At 41.5% G+C, this 13,513-nt stretch overlaps 3 protein-coding genes across 4 annotated transcripts; all 3 read right to left on the bottom strand.

The window, feature by feature from the left end:
• Positions 1-89: 89 nt before the first annotated feature.
• Positions 90-2,548, bottom strand: LOC130995511 (uncharacterized). 2 transcript variants are annotated; one of them, XM_057920820.1, is made up of 7 exons: positions 2,439-2,548; positions 2,215-2,297; positions 1,925-2,140; positions 840-949; positions 653-750; positions 416-504; positions 90-326 (listed from the first exon to the last, which is right to left on the bottom strand). In XM_057920820.1, the coding sequence occupies exons 1-7, from the start codon at positions 2,519-2,521 to the stop codon at positions 277-279; spliced, it is 729 nt and encodes a 242-aa protein (XP_057776803.1). In that variant the 5' UTR covers positions 2,522-2,548; the 3' UTR covers positions 90-276. The 2 variants fall into 2 exon arrangements, with proteins under 2 accessions (XP_057776803.1, XP_057776811.1); XM_057920828.1 differs by lacking the exon at positions 2,215-2,297 and having other exon boundaries at positions 1,925-2,098; positions 2,439-2,475.
• Positions 2,549-6,318: 3,770 nt separating this feature from the next.
• On the bottom strand, positions 6,319-10,788 carry LOC131010314 (uncharacterized). The gene is made up of 7 exons (XM_057937776.1): positions 10,279-10,788; positions 8,969-9,814; positions 7,642-8,880; positions 7,438-7,569; positions 7,197-7,361; positions 6,840-7,115; positions 6,319-6,453 (listed from the first exon to the last, which is right to left on the bottom strand). The coding sequence occupies exons 1-7, from the start codon at positions 10,381-10,383 to the stop codon at positions 6,319-6,321; spliced, it is 2,898 nt and encodes a 965-aa protein (XP_057793759.1). The 5' UTR covers positions 10,384-10,788.
• A 141-nt stretch (positions 10,789-10,929) lies between these two features.
• Positions 10,930-12,786, bottom strand: LOC131010305 (uncharacterized). The gene is made up of 7 exons (XM_057937764.1): positions 12,652-12,786; positions 12,219-12,325; positions 12,081-12,145; positions 11,879-11,955; positions 11,617-11,655; positions 11,080-11,186; positions 10,930-10,998 (listed from the first exon to the last, which is right to left on the bottom strand). Exons 1-7 carry the CDS (start codon positions 12,752-12,754, stop codon positions 10,930-10,932), a joined length of 567 nt encoding a protein of 188 aa, XP_057793747.1. The 5' UTR covers positions 12,755-12,786.
• Positions 12,787-13,513: the final 727 nt, after the last annotated feature.

Here is a 13,513-nt window from a genome sequence, read left to right as displayed (position 1 = left end):
GCCAATTTGCCATGTTCAAAAGTATAGGTCAATCTCCACGGGTTATATAATTTACGAAAATATAAATTGAATTAAAACAAATAAAAGTGTTTACCCATAATTAAATGTTTTCAAATAATAAATAGCATAATACTTAAGTCCAAGAACCCATCTGAAATTTATGAACAATGTTAAAATTAAAACAACGAACGCTAATATGAACGAAAGCACTGTAACTTGAGCTTTAATAATAATAGGAAGTCTTAACTAGTCACAAACATAAGTGTAAAACCACGTTTAACCGTCGTTGTCCTTATTGAGTTCATCGTCAGAAGCAGATCCAAGTGCTGCAATGTTGTAAGAAAAAACATATTTATAGATACATAAGTTGCTAAATAAAATATCGACATAATAAAATATATGAAACTACACATACATTGAGATTCAAGAAAATTGGCTTCTACCATAAGACGCCGTGGATCTAAGTTACGTACCTCTGCCTGCTGCTTGCAAGTCGTACTTGAGCTATCAAAGCACACGAAAAACATAAATAATTGTATTAAAATGATATGTAGAGATGATGTTCATAAAATTAAAGCAATGTGAAGAGCTAAGTTGACAATTAGAGTAGACGAATTTAGAAACCACAGTCAACAATTAAGTTATATATTACCTGGCACGGCAAGCTTTTATATAGTTTCGTGCAATGAGTCTCCTAAAAAGCTTTATATATTCTGAATATTCGGCGCTCTCGTAATGTTCGAGCTTAAACTGATTAAGATTGATTTCCATAACAATCCAATGTTATTTGATAGGCAAATATATATAGGGTGCAAAATAAAAGTATTAGCATATATTACCTGCTGACACTCGGAAGAATTTTGAGACAGCTTTATTTTGGAATATATGCTAACGGGACTGGGAAACCAGAATGTTACCGCACCTTCAATTTTCAGCTCATTTGGGATCCCTGCCAAATATTGTCAGATTCATTTGAAACTAATTAATAAGATAGGGAATTAGATATTATCTCTCTCTTGTTTCAAGTGATACCACAACAAGAAGGATTAGCACTTATGTTGTACTCAAATCAAATTAATATGAGCTATTAAAACCATAGAATAAGAGCAGGGGCGGTTCCGGGGGCGTGCGAAGTGGTCGATCGCACAGGGCCCCGAAAAAATAGGGGCCCCAAAAATATAGATCCATATATATATTATGTATATATTACATTAAACCTATAGAATTATTAAATTGTGTAAGGTAGCGCAGTTGGGAAGGGCCATTTTCTGGACTTTGTTTATCTGTGATCGAATCTTACTTGTAGCAAACTTTTGCGATTTTTTTTTCAGCTTCTTTTTTTCTTTAGGGATTTTTCATTTCTAATTATTTTTGCGATTTATTTATCATGGCAGCACGAGGGACACTATTATTTTCTAAAACGTTTTTTTTTCAGCTTCTTTTTTCTTTTAGCGATTTTTCATTTCTAAAGATTAACAGCAAGGTAATTTCTTTAAAAATTTGAAGTAGATCAACACTTTGTTAGTGAATTGAATGACATAATTTTTTATTTATTAAGTGAATTCGTGAGACGGAGAAAATATTGTTTAATCAAATATTTTTCTTTCATCTTATCTTTTCTTTCAACGATTTTTCAATTCTAGAGATTATCAAGATAATTTCTTTAAACCTTGTAAGTAGAGCAAATTTCTTTAAAAGTGTGAATGACATAGTTTTTTTTATATATTTGTTAAATAATTTGACAAAAAAATATATTGTTTAATCAAATATTTTTATAATACATTTTTTTTAATGATGAATAGAGGGCCCAAATTTAAGAATTCGCACAGGGCCTATGTTTCCCCAGCCCCGCCCCTGAATAAGAGGATTCAAATTCCACACCACATATAAGAAGAGATTGATATTTATTAAATTATTAGCCCACCTCCAACAGCAGCAACAAGTCCAGGTTTGTTGATGATGACCCCCATGAGGTACTCATCTTCAAGGGTATCACCAAAATCGCGTCGTAAAATAGTGGTACCACTAGCGGATTCCAGAATACAGACAGACTGTACACCTTCCCATCTCTCCATATCTAGCTTACTTTTGATGGGATCTGATGAAATGAATCGGAGATAGTGACAACATCCAGGGGTCGCTATACATAGAGATTAACAATGAGAGAGAGTCTACATATACATACGAATATCAGCAGCTGAATCTGATACAAACCTGCTATATTAAATTCTAACATAGTAGGAGGTTGTTGGTCAATGTTATGTGCCTCCTCCTGCTCATGGAAAATCGAACTAGAGCTAGCAAGCCCAACCACAAGAATACATCATATTAATATGATAGACACATGATCTTGATAACTAATCAAATAAACCAATTTGGTTGACATTTAGACTAAGAGATCAGAAAAATCCACAGCCAACAATTAACTTATAAATCACCTGAACCCGTGGGCTTCGCGTTTTGCTTTTATATAGGCTTGTACAAAGGCATTTATAAAGGTGACAATACATAGTAGTAGCATTTTTGATAAAATAAATAAGTTAAGTATCAAAGCTCATAAAAAAATAAGTTTTGTAGCACATTTGACCTAAAGTACACAAGTACAAGTCAATAAAGTGAATGATAGTGACATATTAGTTATTTTTGATTTAAAAATAAGGAAAGTAAAACCAAAATCTGATTCTCTCTCTATTCACGTTCGCTCTCTATTCACGTTAAAATGAGGCGTTATTTTATGTGAGAAATTTTGATTCCCATAGGCTGATATCTTGTGTATGATTTATGGGTGATTTTATGTGGGAATTAAAACCATATCACCCGGTTGTTGGGTGCATTTATACCAACTCAAAGTCATACACACTTGTTAAGGAAACAACCTTAAATTTTCGAACTTAATTGGTCCGTACACGGTTGCTGGTAGGTAGTTAATGAAGAATACCAACCAAATGTTCATTCATCACCCATTTGAACAAGAAAGAAGAAGAAAATCCTCTCGAAACACATACACGGTAGTACACGGTTTCTCCGAATTAAAAAAAAAATCATCTAAAGGCTTGTATTACATAAGGTATGTGAAATACATATTTTTTTTTAAATTTCGGCTATACACGGTTGGTGTTCTTGAGTACACGGTTGTACACGGTTTGAGTTTTAGTGATTTTTTGTTGTTTATTTCAATAATTATGTTATATATATGACTTATTACATGTTTTGGACTAAAAAACGGCATAAAAAAACACTCTGTACGCAAATTACCTTATTTTTGAACCCTTAGTGTTCTGCTGTACACGGTTAGGGTTTCCGTGTACACGGTTGTGTACACGGTTGTACACGGTGGTCGAATTTGTTGTACACGGTTGGGTTGAATATGATTTTGATGTTATTTTTAGCATGTTTGTATATTCAGTTGATGTATTGGGGTACACGATTTCCTGTTTGTGTATTTAAATGTTGTATTTTTGTCGTTTTGAAGCAGATGTCGTTTCAAGCAATCGTTATACGGCACAGTGGTCAGTGGAAATTAACCGAGTATGAAGGAGGCGATGAGGTTGTCGTGTACATGTCTAAGGAAGACCTTTGTCATGCGAAGTTGATGCAAGAGGTGCACGATCAATTAAACGAGGATGGTCGATCCACTTATATGCTTTTCTACACATCGACCACGGACGAAGGGCGAAGAATAAAAGTGGCTTTGAAGACTGATTCGGATTTGAACCGGCTGATTTCCGAGCATAAGAAATATCCCGTTGTTTACGTGATCGAGAAGGGCAAACAATCTGCGGCTCCGGTTCCTCAGACTCAATAGCGGGTATATTATGAGGGACAGCGGTCTACTGTGTTTCCTATCGAGACGGACGTTGGAAGAAGTATCCCTACACACGATGATAGTAGGGACGATTCATCGTCGCAGGAGGAGGAAGACGAGTCCGAGTATTCGGATGAGGAAAAAGAGGCGACACGACGCAGAGAGATATTGGATTCAGTGTCGACTGAACAGGAAGCGTGGAGACAGACAGGGCCTCAGAATTTCACATCGGATGATCATCCCGATGTCGAGCCTCGTGTTGGAGTTCAGCAGCTTGAGGCACGTGGTTGGGGGATTCCAGTCCTCGATTTTGACGATGCGCCGGCATTAGGTTGGGAGGATTCTAACGTATTGGAGAGCGGGATATTATCAGTGGGGGCTCTATTCCGGTCGAAGGATGATTTGGCAATCGCTGTTGGCCTGTACCATATGGAGAATCACGTGGAGTACGCCGTGCATCGTTCCAGTACGACCCGTTTGTGGTTTGTTTGCAAGCATGGCAACGGTTGTCCGTTCATGCTGCGAGCCGTTCAGAGTGCATCGATCTGGAGAGTGATCAAGGTGGTGATGGATCATACATGCCACACGGATTTGAATCGCACTGCCCCGAGACAGATTCCGGCGAGGGTTGTTGGAAGATATTTTGCACGGAAATTGGTAGGCGAGGGGGTCGTTTTGAAGCCGAAGGAGATGATGTCAGAGATGCAGCGCTTATTCGGTATTGAGATCAATTACAGCTTCGCTCTCCGTGCAAGAAACATCGCGATTGAGATGACGTATGGTGATTTTGGGAACTCGTATCAGATGCTCCCATCGTATTTGTATATGCTGAGAATGAGTAATCCCGGCACATTATACGACCTTGAGATGAAGGATGATGGCAAGTTACATCATATGTTTGTTTCACTTGGACAGAGCGTGGCTGCCTTTGAGAAGGGTTACTTGAGGCCGGTCATCGTCGTAGACGGGACCCATCTGAAGGGAAGGAACGGCGGCATTTTGTTCGTTGCTGTTACAAAGGATGGGAACGAAGCAATATTTCCTCTCGCAGTTGGGCTTGGTCCTATCGAGAACGACGAGTCTTGGACTTGGTTCTTCCACCGACTGCGGACTTGCTTTGGTCAGCCGGATGATCTCTTGATTGTGTCTGATCAGCACAAGAGCATCAAAAATGCTGTGGAGTGTGTCTACCCGAACGTCCCTCACGGGTTGTGCTATTACCATATCCAGAAGAATCTCGCGCATTATGGGCAGCATGTAGCTGCAGTCTTCAAAGCAGCGGCATATTCCTATCGATCAGACGACTTTCAAAGGAATTTTTCTGCGCTTCAAGTACTGAAAGTCAACGCGCGCACGCGCCTCGACACTATTGGTGTGGAGAGATGGGCCAGGTCCAAGTGCCCTGTACGACGCACGAGCTTCATGACGTCGAATGCTGCCGAGACGATGAACAGTAGACTGTTGTGGGCACGACGCCTCCCGGTTGCTTCATTGATCGAGACCTATCGAGCCATTATGGAGAAATGGTTCGATAGGCGACGCATCTCGGCTGCATCGAGGTCACATGAGTTGACTGAGGTAGTAGAGGGAAAGTTGCATGTGGCTATCGAAGCGGGTCGGCAATTGGCCGTTCGAGGAACGACGACGCACATGTTTAGTGTTGAGGATGATCATGCATTCTACATTGTCGATCTCGAGAATCGGACTTGTAGTTGTGCTCAGTTCGACCTGGATGACATTCCGTGCCGTCATGCTTGTGCCGCTATTAGGTACCTCATTTTATTACAAATTTTGCATATTGAATTAATTTTTTGTAAATTTATCTTTTTATCTTTGCATTTTATTAGGCGTGCAGGACTGCAAGTCACGGATTTTGTTGGAGGATATTTCAAACAATCCGTGCTGTTGGCCACATATATGGAGCGTATAGTTCCCGTTCCACATCCTACGTATTGGAATGTGCCCGATGAGATATCAGCCTATGTTGTGAAACCCCCGGATATCACGGTCCATGCGGGACGACCGAAGTTGAGTAGGGCTCGTTCAGCAGTTGAGGGTCCTCCTAATTCGGCTCCTCCTACTTCGGGTACTCCTAATTCTCGACCTCAAGTATGCTCACGTTGCAAGGGTGGAGGTCACAATGCCCGGAGATGCAAAGCGCAAGTGGGACCATTGGACTTGAACGTGCCAGTGGAGGGTGTCGAGCAACCACCCGATGCACGAAGGCGACAAAAGAAGAAATGCGGAATTTGTAGGAGTGGAACACACACTAGGAATGCATGTCCTCAAAATGTTGGGTTGTGAGTGATTCTGGATACAGAGTCAGATTTGGTTTTGATTAAGTGGAACACACACTAGGAATGCATGTCCTCGATTTGATCTTGAAAATGAATTTGGTTGTTTGATTGTTGTTTGAACATTGAATTTGTTGTTGCTACATGTTGATTTGGCTTTAAAATTCAAAAAACAGGTGTTTTTGGGCTGAAAATCGGTGGCCTGCCCTCTGTACACGGTTAGACCCTAACCGTGTACACCTTGGGACCAACCGTGTACGCAACCGTGTAGCGATGAACACGCAGCCGTGCAGCCGTGTGCTGTACACGGTTTCGAGTTCTTCCGTGCACGGTTGCGTACACGGTTTCGAGAAACTGTACATGGTTAGGGTCTAACCGTGTACAAAGTCCATTTAGCCCTTGTTCACCCCAAAAACACCAACAAGTCATAAAATCAACCGTATTTTAACAACCAACAACCATGCCAAACACAAAAACAGCAAACCACCAAACATAAGCACAAATCAAAAAACAAAACAACAGCAAATCAAGTGTATTTTAACAGACATTCGTTTTAAACACAAAAAAAATGTTCATCAACTGAAATGAATAGGGGGAGGATCCGTACACAACTCCCATATCCTAATAGCTATAATTTGTCGAAACTTTTGTATCTGTGCGGGTGTCCTCAGCTGCTCACGTGTTGGTGCGCCACAAATCAAACGATCCAAATAAGCACATGCAAACACACCACAACTTACACTATCTTCTTGGATGAATTGCTCTCTGATTGGCATAATGACGACATTCATAGGCATATCTGGAGCGGCAACATACCTCACGGGATTGTGTGCATAATAACCCACAGTGTGCAGCAATTTAGGCATCAGGCGAGTGATTGGCTTCATTGCATTTTGTCGACGCTTTCGTGTACCTTCCACATGTACCAGTAAGTCATACACTCTCACCTCCCATGCGGAGATAGATATAACCACAGTACACCAATGACTCTTATCGAGATTGCACATAGCAAAAATCTGCAACACAATATGAAAAATATTTAGAAACGTTACGTATTTCAGTTAAAAAATTCCAAAATATGTTTATATTATACTTACCTCTTTCGCTTCCAACCAAGGCCATGTATGGCCTGAATCAGTTCCATGAAACATGGCGATCAGCTTTTCGGGCACCACCCACTCCTCGTATCCGTGTCGATCCTGAATGTTGTCCCAATCTGGCTCATCCGGATGCAACGACCTGAACTCTCTGGAAAGGGTCTCCTACAATCACAGATTCATGATTAATTTATAGGTAGTTGTATATACATAAACAGAAATTATTCTGTCAAAAACTTACATAAAAATCCAGAAAAGCTATCGGCGTTCTCTCCCGTGTCACGCCTTCAACGAGCCTCGTCTCTCCCCGAGCTATCCACTGCTGATTTTGACGGAGCCGTCGGAGAGCCTTCAGATTCCAGAGGTCTAATATCTGCTTAAAAAATCATGATTAGTTATGTACAATGCAAATCTTAAGAAACACAGTACAATCAAATTATTATACCTCCCCGTCCAACTCCTCGCGAGGATTCAGAATCTTGTGGAATAGATCCTGGGACATCACCCAACCCGTCTCGATCACTTGCACATAAGTACCCGGCGGCGATCTCATAAACGCCTTGAAGCCCCGCTTCTTCGCCTTCACCAGGGCCTTACCATACGGCAAGGCCGGGTCAATAACCAATTGAGGCCTCTCTCTAGCACCCGCCTCCTCCTCTGACGACGTCCAGGAAACATTCAGATCATCACTTACATCCCCCGCCTTAGGCGCAGGGGTCTCTGGACTATGGTACCCAGCCGATGGCCCTGGGCGATCACTGTGACGTGAGGCGGATCGCCTCAAAGATGTCTGCCTCTCACCATGATGTGAGGCTGATCGCCTCATAGATGCCTCCCTCTCACTGTGACGTGAGGCAGATCGCCGCTGACTCGCAGGGGGTGGATCCTCTCCACGCTCTGAGCGTCTCTGACTGCCACGAGGCGGATCCATGTCTCCAACTGAGTGCCTATGGCTAACATGATGCGGATCCTCACGCTCTGATCGCCTAGGACTAGGAATGTGAGATGTAGACCGTCTGCGACTGGGTATCGGTTGGTTGTACTCCTCACTCCCATGTCTATGACGACTGGCATGACTGGATGATGATCTATGCCTCCTCGAAGAAGAATGTCTCCCAAAGATGTCCTTCACAGCGGCTATGACCTTCTTCGTAATTTTGGCGACCAGTCCATGCTCAGAGTCGTCGTCTACAAGCTCGCGCCGTATCTCGCGCCGCATCTCTGGGACCACAGTCCGGATCTGCTCCTGTGTGATACGGGCAATCAGGTCATCATCGCGTCGCCTCCAATAATCCTCATCTCGGTCTGCCTGAGGCTCGCGATCATCAAACTCCTCTGACCTGCGCCGCTTCGACGGGCTGCCAGCCGGCTCCTCATACGTCTGCCTATGTCGCTCGACATGGACAGGGACAGGCTGCTTCTCACGAGCCCTCTCTGCTCGTGAGCTACTCCTCGGGACAGGGACAGGCTGCTTCTCACGAGTCCTCTCTGCTCGTGAGATACTCCTCTGCACAGGGGGAGGCCTAACAGGAAGAGGCGGCTCCGGTACAACTGGCTCTGTCAAGCCGGCATATTTCCCTCCAGGATGGTATCGTACAGAAAAAGGCTCTGGATGCCTCAGGGTCTGCAAATACCATGAATCATTCTCCTCCTCGACCGGTTCGAGTGTCCGGTGACACTCGGCCTGCACAAAGATGAATCGATCATTTCTCATTATTCGTTAATCATAACATAATAAAAGAATTGAAACTGTAAAAAACAACAATAATTACCTCATGAGCATCAAAAAAGTGGGTGAAGTCAGAAGCCGACTTCCAAGTCGTCCAGTTCACCAATCGTGGCATCTGCAACCTCGTGTCACGCATCCCACACGCGCGGCCCAACCTCGGAATGGCCTCGTACGACAAAATCTGTAATGCCCATATGGGCCCATAGAAGTGGTACGTCTTCCTATTACCGGTAATCTCGTTGGGATGCTTCTTCAACACACTCATCCCGTGACACAAAATCTGGAATGAGTAAGAGCCCCACGGGAAGTCGGACCATTTCTGATCTTCCTCTACCAGTGCCCACACCCAATCGTGCACGTGTTTATAATCCCGACAGAAGACGAGATCATACGCCACGAGAATATTGCCCACCCTCAAATAATCCTCGGCAATATTGCCCATACTGCGGTTAACGAACCGCTTTCGCAGATCCTTCACTTCCATCTTCTTGCCTTTAAAAACTCGGTGCCATAGACTCTGCTTCCCAACACGGTGATCCACATTAGGATCAAAACGCTGCGGGGATGGCCCGAAACACAACCCCGTCACCAGACAATACTCCACTGCGCCGAATCGAATGTCGTGTCCACCAACGTGGAACCACTTCTCCCACGGACCGAATGCTTCGTCATACAACTCCCGTGCAAGAAGATGGTGCAGTGCGGCATTCGCACTATCCTGCCTCTTCAACTGAAGTAAATGCCCAAACGGACCTTCCTTAAATTGTTCAAGACGCTGGTAGTGCGTCAGACAGGTCTCCACTTCCTTCAGTGTCGTGTCCTTTACATAGTGATTGATTCGTCCGGCATAACCTTGCATGCACGGACGTAACCAAACATGCCTCGGAGGCTGCAATTAATTCAAAAAGATGATCAGTATCAAAAAATATCAACCGTGTACAGATTCTAGACCAACCGTGTACAACCGTGTACGATTATAGACCAACCGTGTACAACCGTTTCAGATTATAGACCAACCGTGTACAACCGTGTACGGATGAACAAACCGTGTACGGTTGTACACGGTTTGTTCATACACGAAAAATACATCTATACGTTGAAAATACATAATTAGGGCATATTAAATCAATTAATACTAATCGTGTAACATAAATACCTAATCGTGTACAACCGTGTACTGAAGAACCATACACGGTTGTACACGGTTGTTCAAATTACTTTCCAGAATCAAAATTTCGCAAATTACCAACATTATGCCATACATAAACACCTAATAATCAACTATTGTGCACAATTTAACAATACAAAACACATAAATTCAAATTTTAACAAATATAGTTCACGGTTACTTACCGGATTCGGCGTCGGGTATTTTTCCCTCCTCGATGTACTCGGGCGATGGCCTCGTTCTACAGGCTGTTCTTCCTCTCTGGAGTAGTCGGATTCAGTTTCACTCATTGTTAATTGAGAAGATAGAATAATTCACCAAGTTGTTTTTGCTCTATTATGGAGTACACGGCTTTGGGGTTTCAATTTTCAAACCACACACGGTACACACACGGTAGGTAGTTTGTAGAAAATAGTGAGAGGCGTGAAATTGGGTGAAATTTTGCTCTCAAATTGGGTGAAATTTGAGCTTGTACAAGAGAGGGAAATGGTGTGCACACACGGTTTCACTTGGAAATTTTCTTGAGCAAAAGAGTGAGAGGCGTGAAAATTCTGTGCATACACGGGAGGCTAGGGTTCGTGTAGGAAGAGAGAGAAAAAGACAATATAGGACAAAATTGATTTTGATAGAAGATTCGAAAATTGACTTACTTTTTCATTTGAAGTGTTGTGGCCGAGATTTTGTGGGGATGTGGACATTTTTAATAAATTTTTTTATTACATATTGAGAGAGAGAAGTGATATATGTGGGGACCATTAGATATTGAGAGAGAATGTGCTATAAAACTTATTTTTTTATGAGCCTTGATACTTAACTTATTTATTTTATAGAAAGTGCTACATAAAAATCTCACCCTTTATAAAGTCATCACTTTCCATGGCTTTCTTGTAACTGTCATACATAATCTGAAAGGTTGATTTTCAAAATAATATTTCAATCTTATCAAATAGGAAAATATATGCATATATTTGTTGCAAAGTAATTACATTCTGACATTCAGTAGGATCTTCAGGCATCACTTTAGGATACTTTAACACGGGACATGGTATCGAGAATGATATCCCATCATTAATTTTGAGCTCATGTGGGATCCCTAACAAAAATAATATCTGTTATATTGATTTGATTTGACAAAATACAACCAACACAACTAGGATTACAGGATTCGGCACTATTTTCAATTATTCAAATAAAATCCATCTTATACCCATAATTCCACTACACCACCTAGATAGAAACAACTATATATACATAATATGATCAAATAATTAAAGTTGATGGAGACATGATTAGTAAAATTATACTCCCTCCGTCCACGAAATGAGTACCCATATTTCCTTTTTGGTCCGTCCACCAAATGAGTACCCATTTCCTTTTTTGGTAAGTGTGCCCCACACATCTCACTCACAATAAAAGTGGGTCCCTTATTCCACTTACACACACTTAATCAATTTCTTAAAACCCGTGTCACCCCCAAATGGGTACTCATTTCGTGGACGGAGGGAGTATATAAGTTACTCTACCTCCCACAGCAGCGACAAATCCAGGTCTGTTGATGATGACTGCCTTGTAGTAAATATATTCAATGAAATCAGCATCAACACGATTGCGTGCCAAATATGTGCAACCATTGTATTCAAAAGTCCAAGCAGAACAACCGCAATCTTCACTTTTTGGGAAAATCATGGGACTGATAGTCCGCGGACGGAGCTCTATATATATAGAGACTAGCTATGTGAAAGTGTGAGAGAGAACACACACACGCATATATATAATGATACATACCAAAAGGGAAAGGTGGAGTCATATTCATTTCTATTATAAAATCCTCCTCCACCCCTTCCGGCCGCTTGCAAATTGCACTGAAACACATAAAAATATCATCATATTAACATAATATATAGATTAACCTCAATAACTAAACAATTACAACAATGTGAAGAGTTGAGAATTAGGCTAGAAAGTAAAAGAAATCAGATTAATCCACCAGGCCCTCCGCCGCTTTTTGAAGGGTGGTTGCTCCAAGGCGTCCTTGACATCTTCAAATAAAACCTGGTTAAGATTGAGTTGCAGAATAAGATATATTAATGGTTATGGTGTAGTACTAATTAATTAACAGAATAACCCTTCGACGTTCAGTAGGATCTTCGGCCAGATATCTGCGATACTTGGAAATGGGAAAGGGAATCCGCAACATCATCGCACCCTCAATTTTAAGGTGCTCTGGGATGCCTAAAAGATAATAATTAACCTCAATTAATGCATATTGTCTGACTCATTAGAAACTAATTCATATACCAAAAAAATTGGGACTTAAATCTCACTTGTTTAAATTGACAAAATACGATCACCCACCACCACCACAACATGTATTAGATGATGTAGCATAATCAAATTAATTATAATGCATTCCGTAGCCTTGCTGTTCAAACCCTTGTTTAAATTGACAAAGCCAGACATGATTCAATGATGTATCCTTCTTTACCCTAAATTCCAAAACCTAGAGAGAGATACTGATAAATTATCAGAGCGACTGAAATCAGTGGAGAAATTATTACCCCCAACAGCAGCGACAAGCCCAGGTTCGTTCAAAATGACGAATTCTGCAGTTTCAGTGGAATCACCATAACCGCGCTTTACCCCTTTACCTTTTTCCTCCATTGACAGCTTAATTGGGATGAATTGGAGAGACAATTTTTGTTAGGTTTTGACCATGCATGCAACTGAACGAGGGAGTATTTTGCAAATATAGAAACTGGAGGGATTGAAATGCAAGAATCATATAAAATCTATTACTATTTTGTTTTTGAAGGAACAGTCTGCTGCAACGGTTTTTGCAGCTCAATAGCTTAGTCTTCAAGTTAGCTTTTGGAGCGGTTTTTTATCTGATTACTTAGCTTGATCTACAGTCTTTATATAGATGTAATTTCTTCTTTGATCACTGTTGTTAGTTGTCGAACAAGAAGAGAGAAACAGTAGCTAGTTGAGAGTTTTGAGAGAGAGTTCTTGCTGCGTTTTGAGAGCTGCTTTCATTTCTTGTTTCGGTGCGATTGTAAAGTCTATTGTTTTCTCATTTGTTCAAGTTAATAAAGTGATCGTGTTGACCTGCCCGTGGACGTAGATCGTGAGATCAAACCATGTAAAATCAAGTGTGCATTTGTTCTTGAATTTCGTCACAAACTTTGCTGGAAAAGACTTTGTTTGGCTAAAGGCGATGGTGGGCTGGGTTTTAGAGACCTCTCACTCTTTAACCAAGCACTTTTAGCCAACAGGTGTGGAGAATTTTAAGGGATGATTCATCACTGCTGGCTCGTTCACTCAAAGCGCGATATTTCCCGCGAACTGATATTCTCTTGGCAAGCAAAGCTCATAACCCTTCTTTTGCATGGAAAAGCTTGCTTGTAGGACGTGATTTGTTGG

This window comes from Salvia miltiorrhiza, chromosome 1 (assembly GCF_028751815.1).
Source record: "Salvia miltiorrhiza cultivar Shanhuang (shh) chromosome 1, IMPLAD_Smil_shh, whole genome shotgun sequence".
Classification (NCBI taxonomy): Eukaryota; Viridiplantae; Streptophyta; class Magnoliopsida; order Lamiales; family Lamiaceae; genus Salvia; species Salvia miltiorrhiza.
The sequence above is the reverse complement of the archived record's forward strand: the minus strand, read 5'-3'. Positions and strand labels throughout refer to the sequence as shown.

Coding starts and splice junctions, on each gene's coding strand:
- LOC130995511 (XM_057920820.1), bottom strand. CDS start 2,521: ATGCTACTACTATGTATTGTCACCTTTATAAATGCCTTTGTACAAGCC. Junction 2,298..2,438: donor CGCGAAGCCCACGGGTTCAG/GTGATTTATAAG, acceptor TGGGCTTGCTAG/CTCTAGTTCGATTTTCCATG. Junction 950..1,924: donor ACTTGTTGCTGCTGTTGGAG/GTGGGCTAATAA, acceptor AATATTTGGCAG/GGATCCCAAATGAGCTGAAA.
- LOC131010314 (XM_057937776.1), bottom strand. CDS start 10,383: ATGAGTGAAACTGAATCCGACTACTCCAGAGAGGAAGAACAGCCTGTA. Junction 7,570..7,641: donor GCGAGGAGTTGGACGGGGAG/GTATAATAATTT, acceptor TTTTTTAAGCAG/ATATTAGACCTCTGGAATCT. Junction 6,454..6,839: donor AATTCATCCAAGAAGATAGT/GTAAGTTGTGGT, acceptor AACCATGTACAG/TTTCTCGAAACCGTGTACGC.
- LOC131010305 (XM_057937764.1), bottom strand. CDS start 12,754: ATGGAGGAAAAAGGTAAAGGGGTAAAGCGCGGTTATGGTGATTCCACT. Junction 11,956..12,080: donor AAAAAGCGGCGGAGGGCCTG/GTGGATTAATCT, acceptor TATGTGTTTCAG/TGCAATTTGCAAGCGGCCGG. Junction 10,999..11,079: donor ATCCTACTGAATGTCAGAAT/GTAATTACTTTG, acceptor TCAACCTTTCAG/ATTATGTATGACAGTTACAA.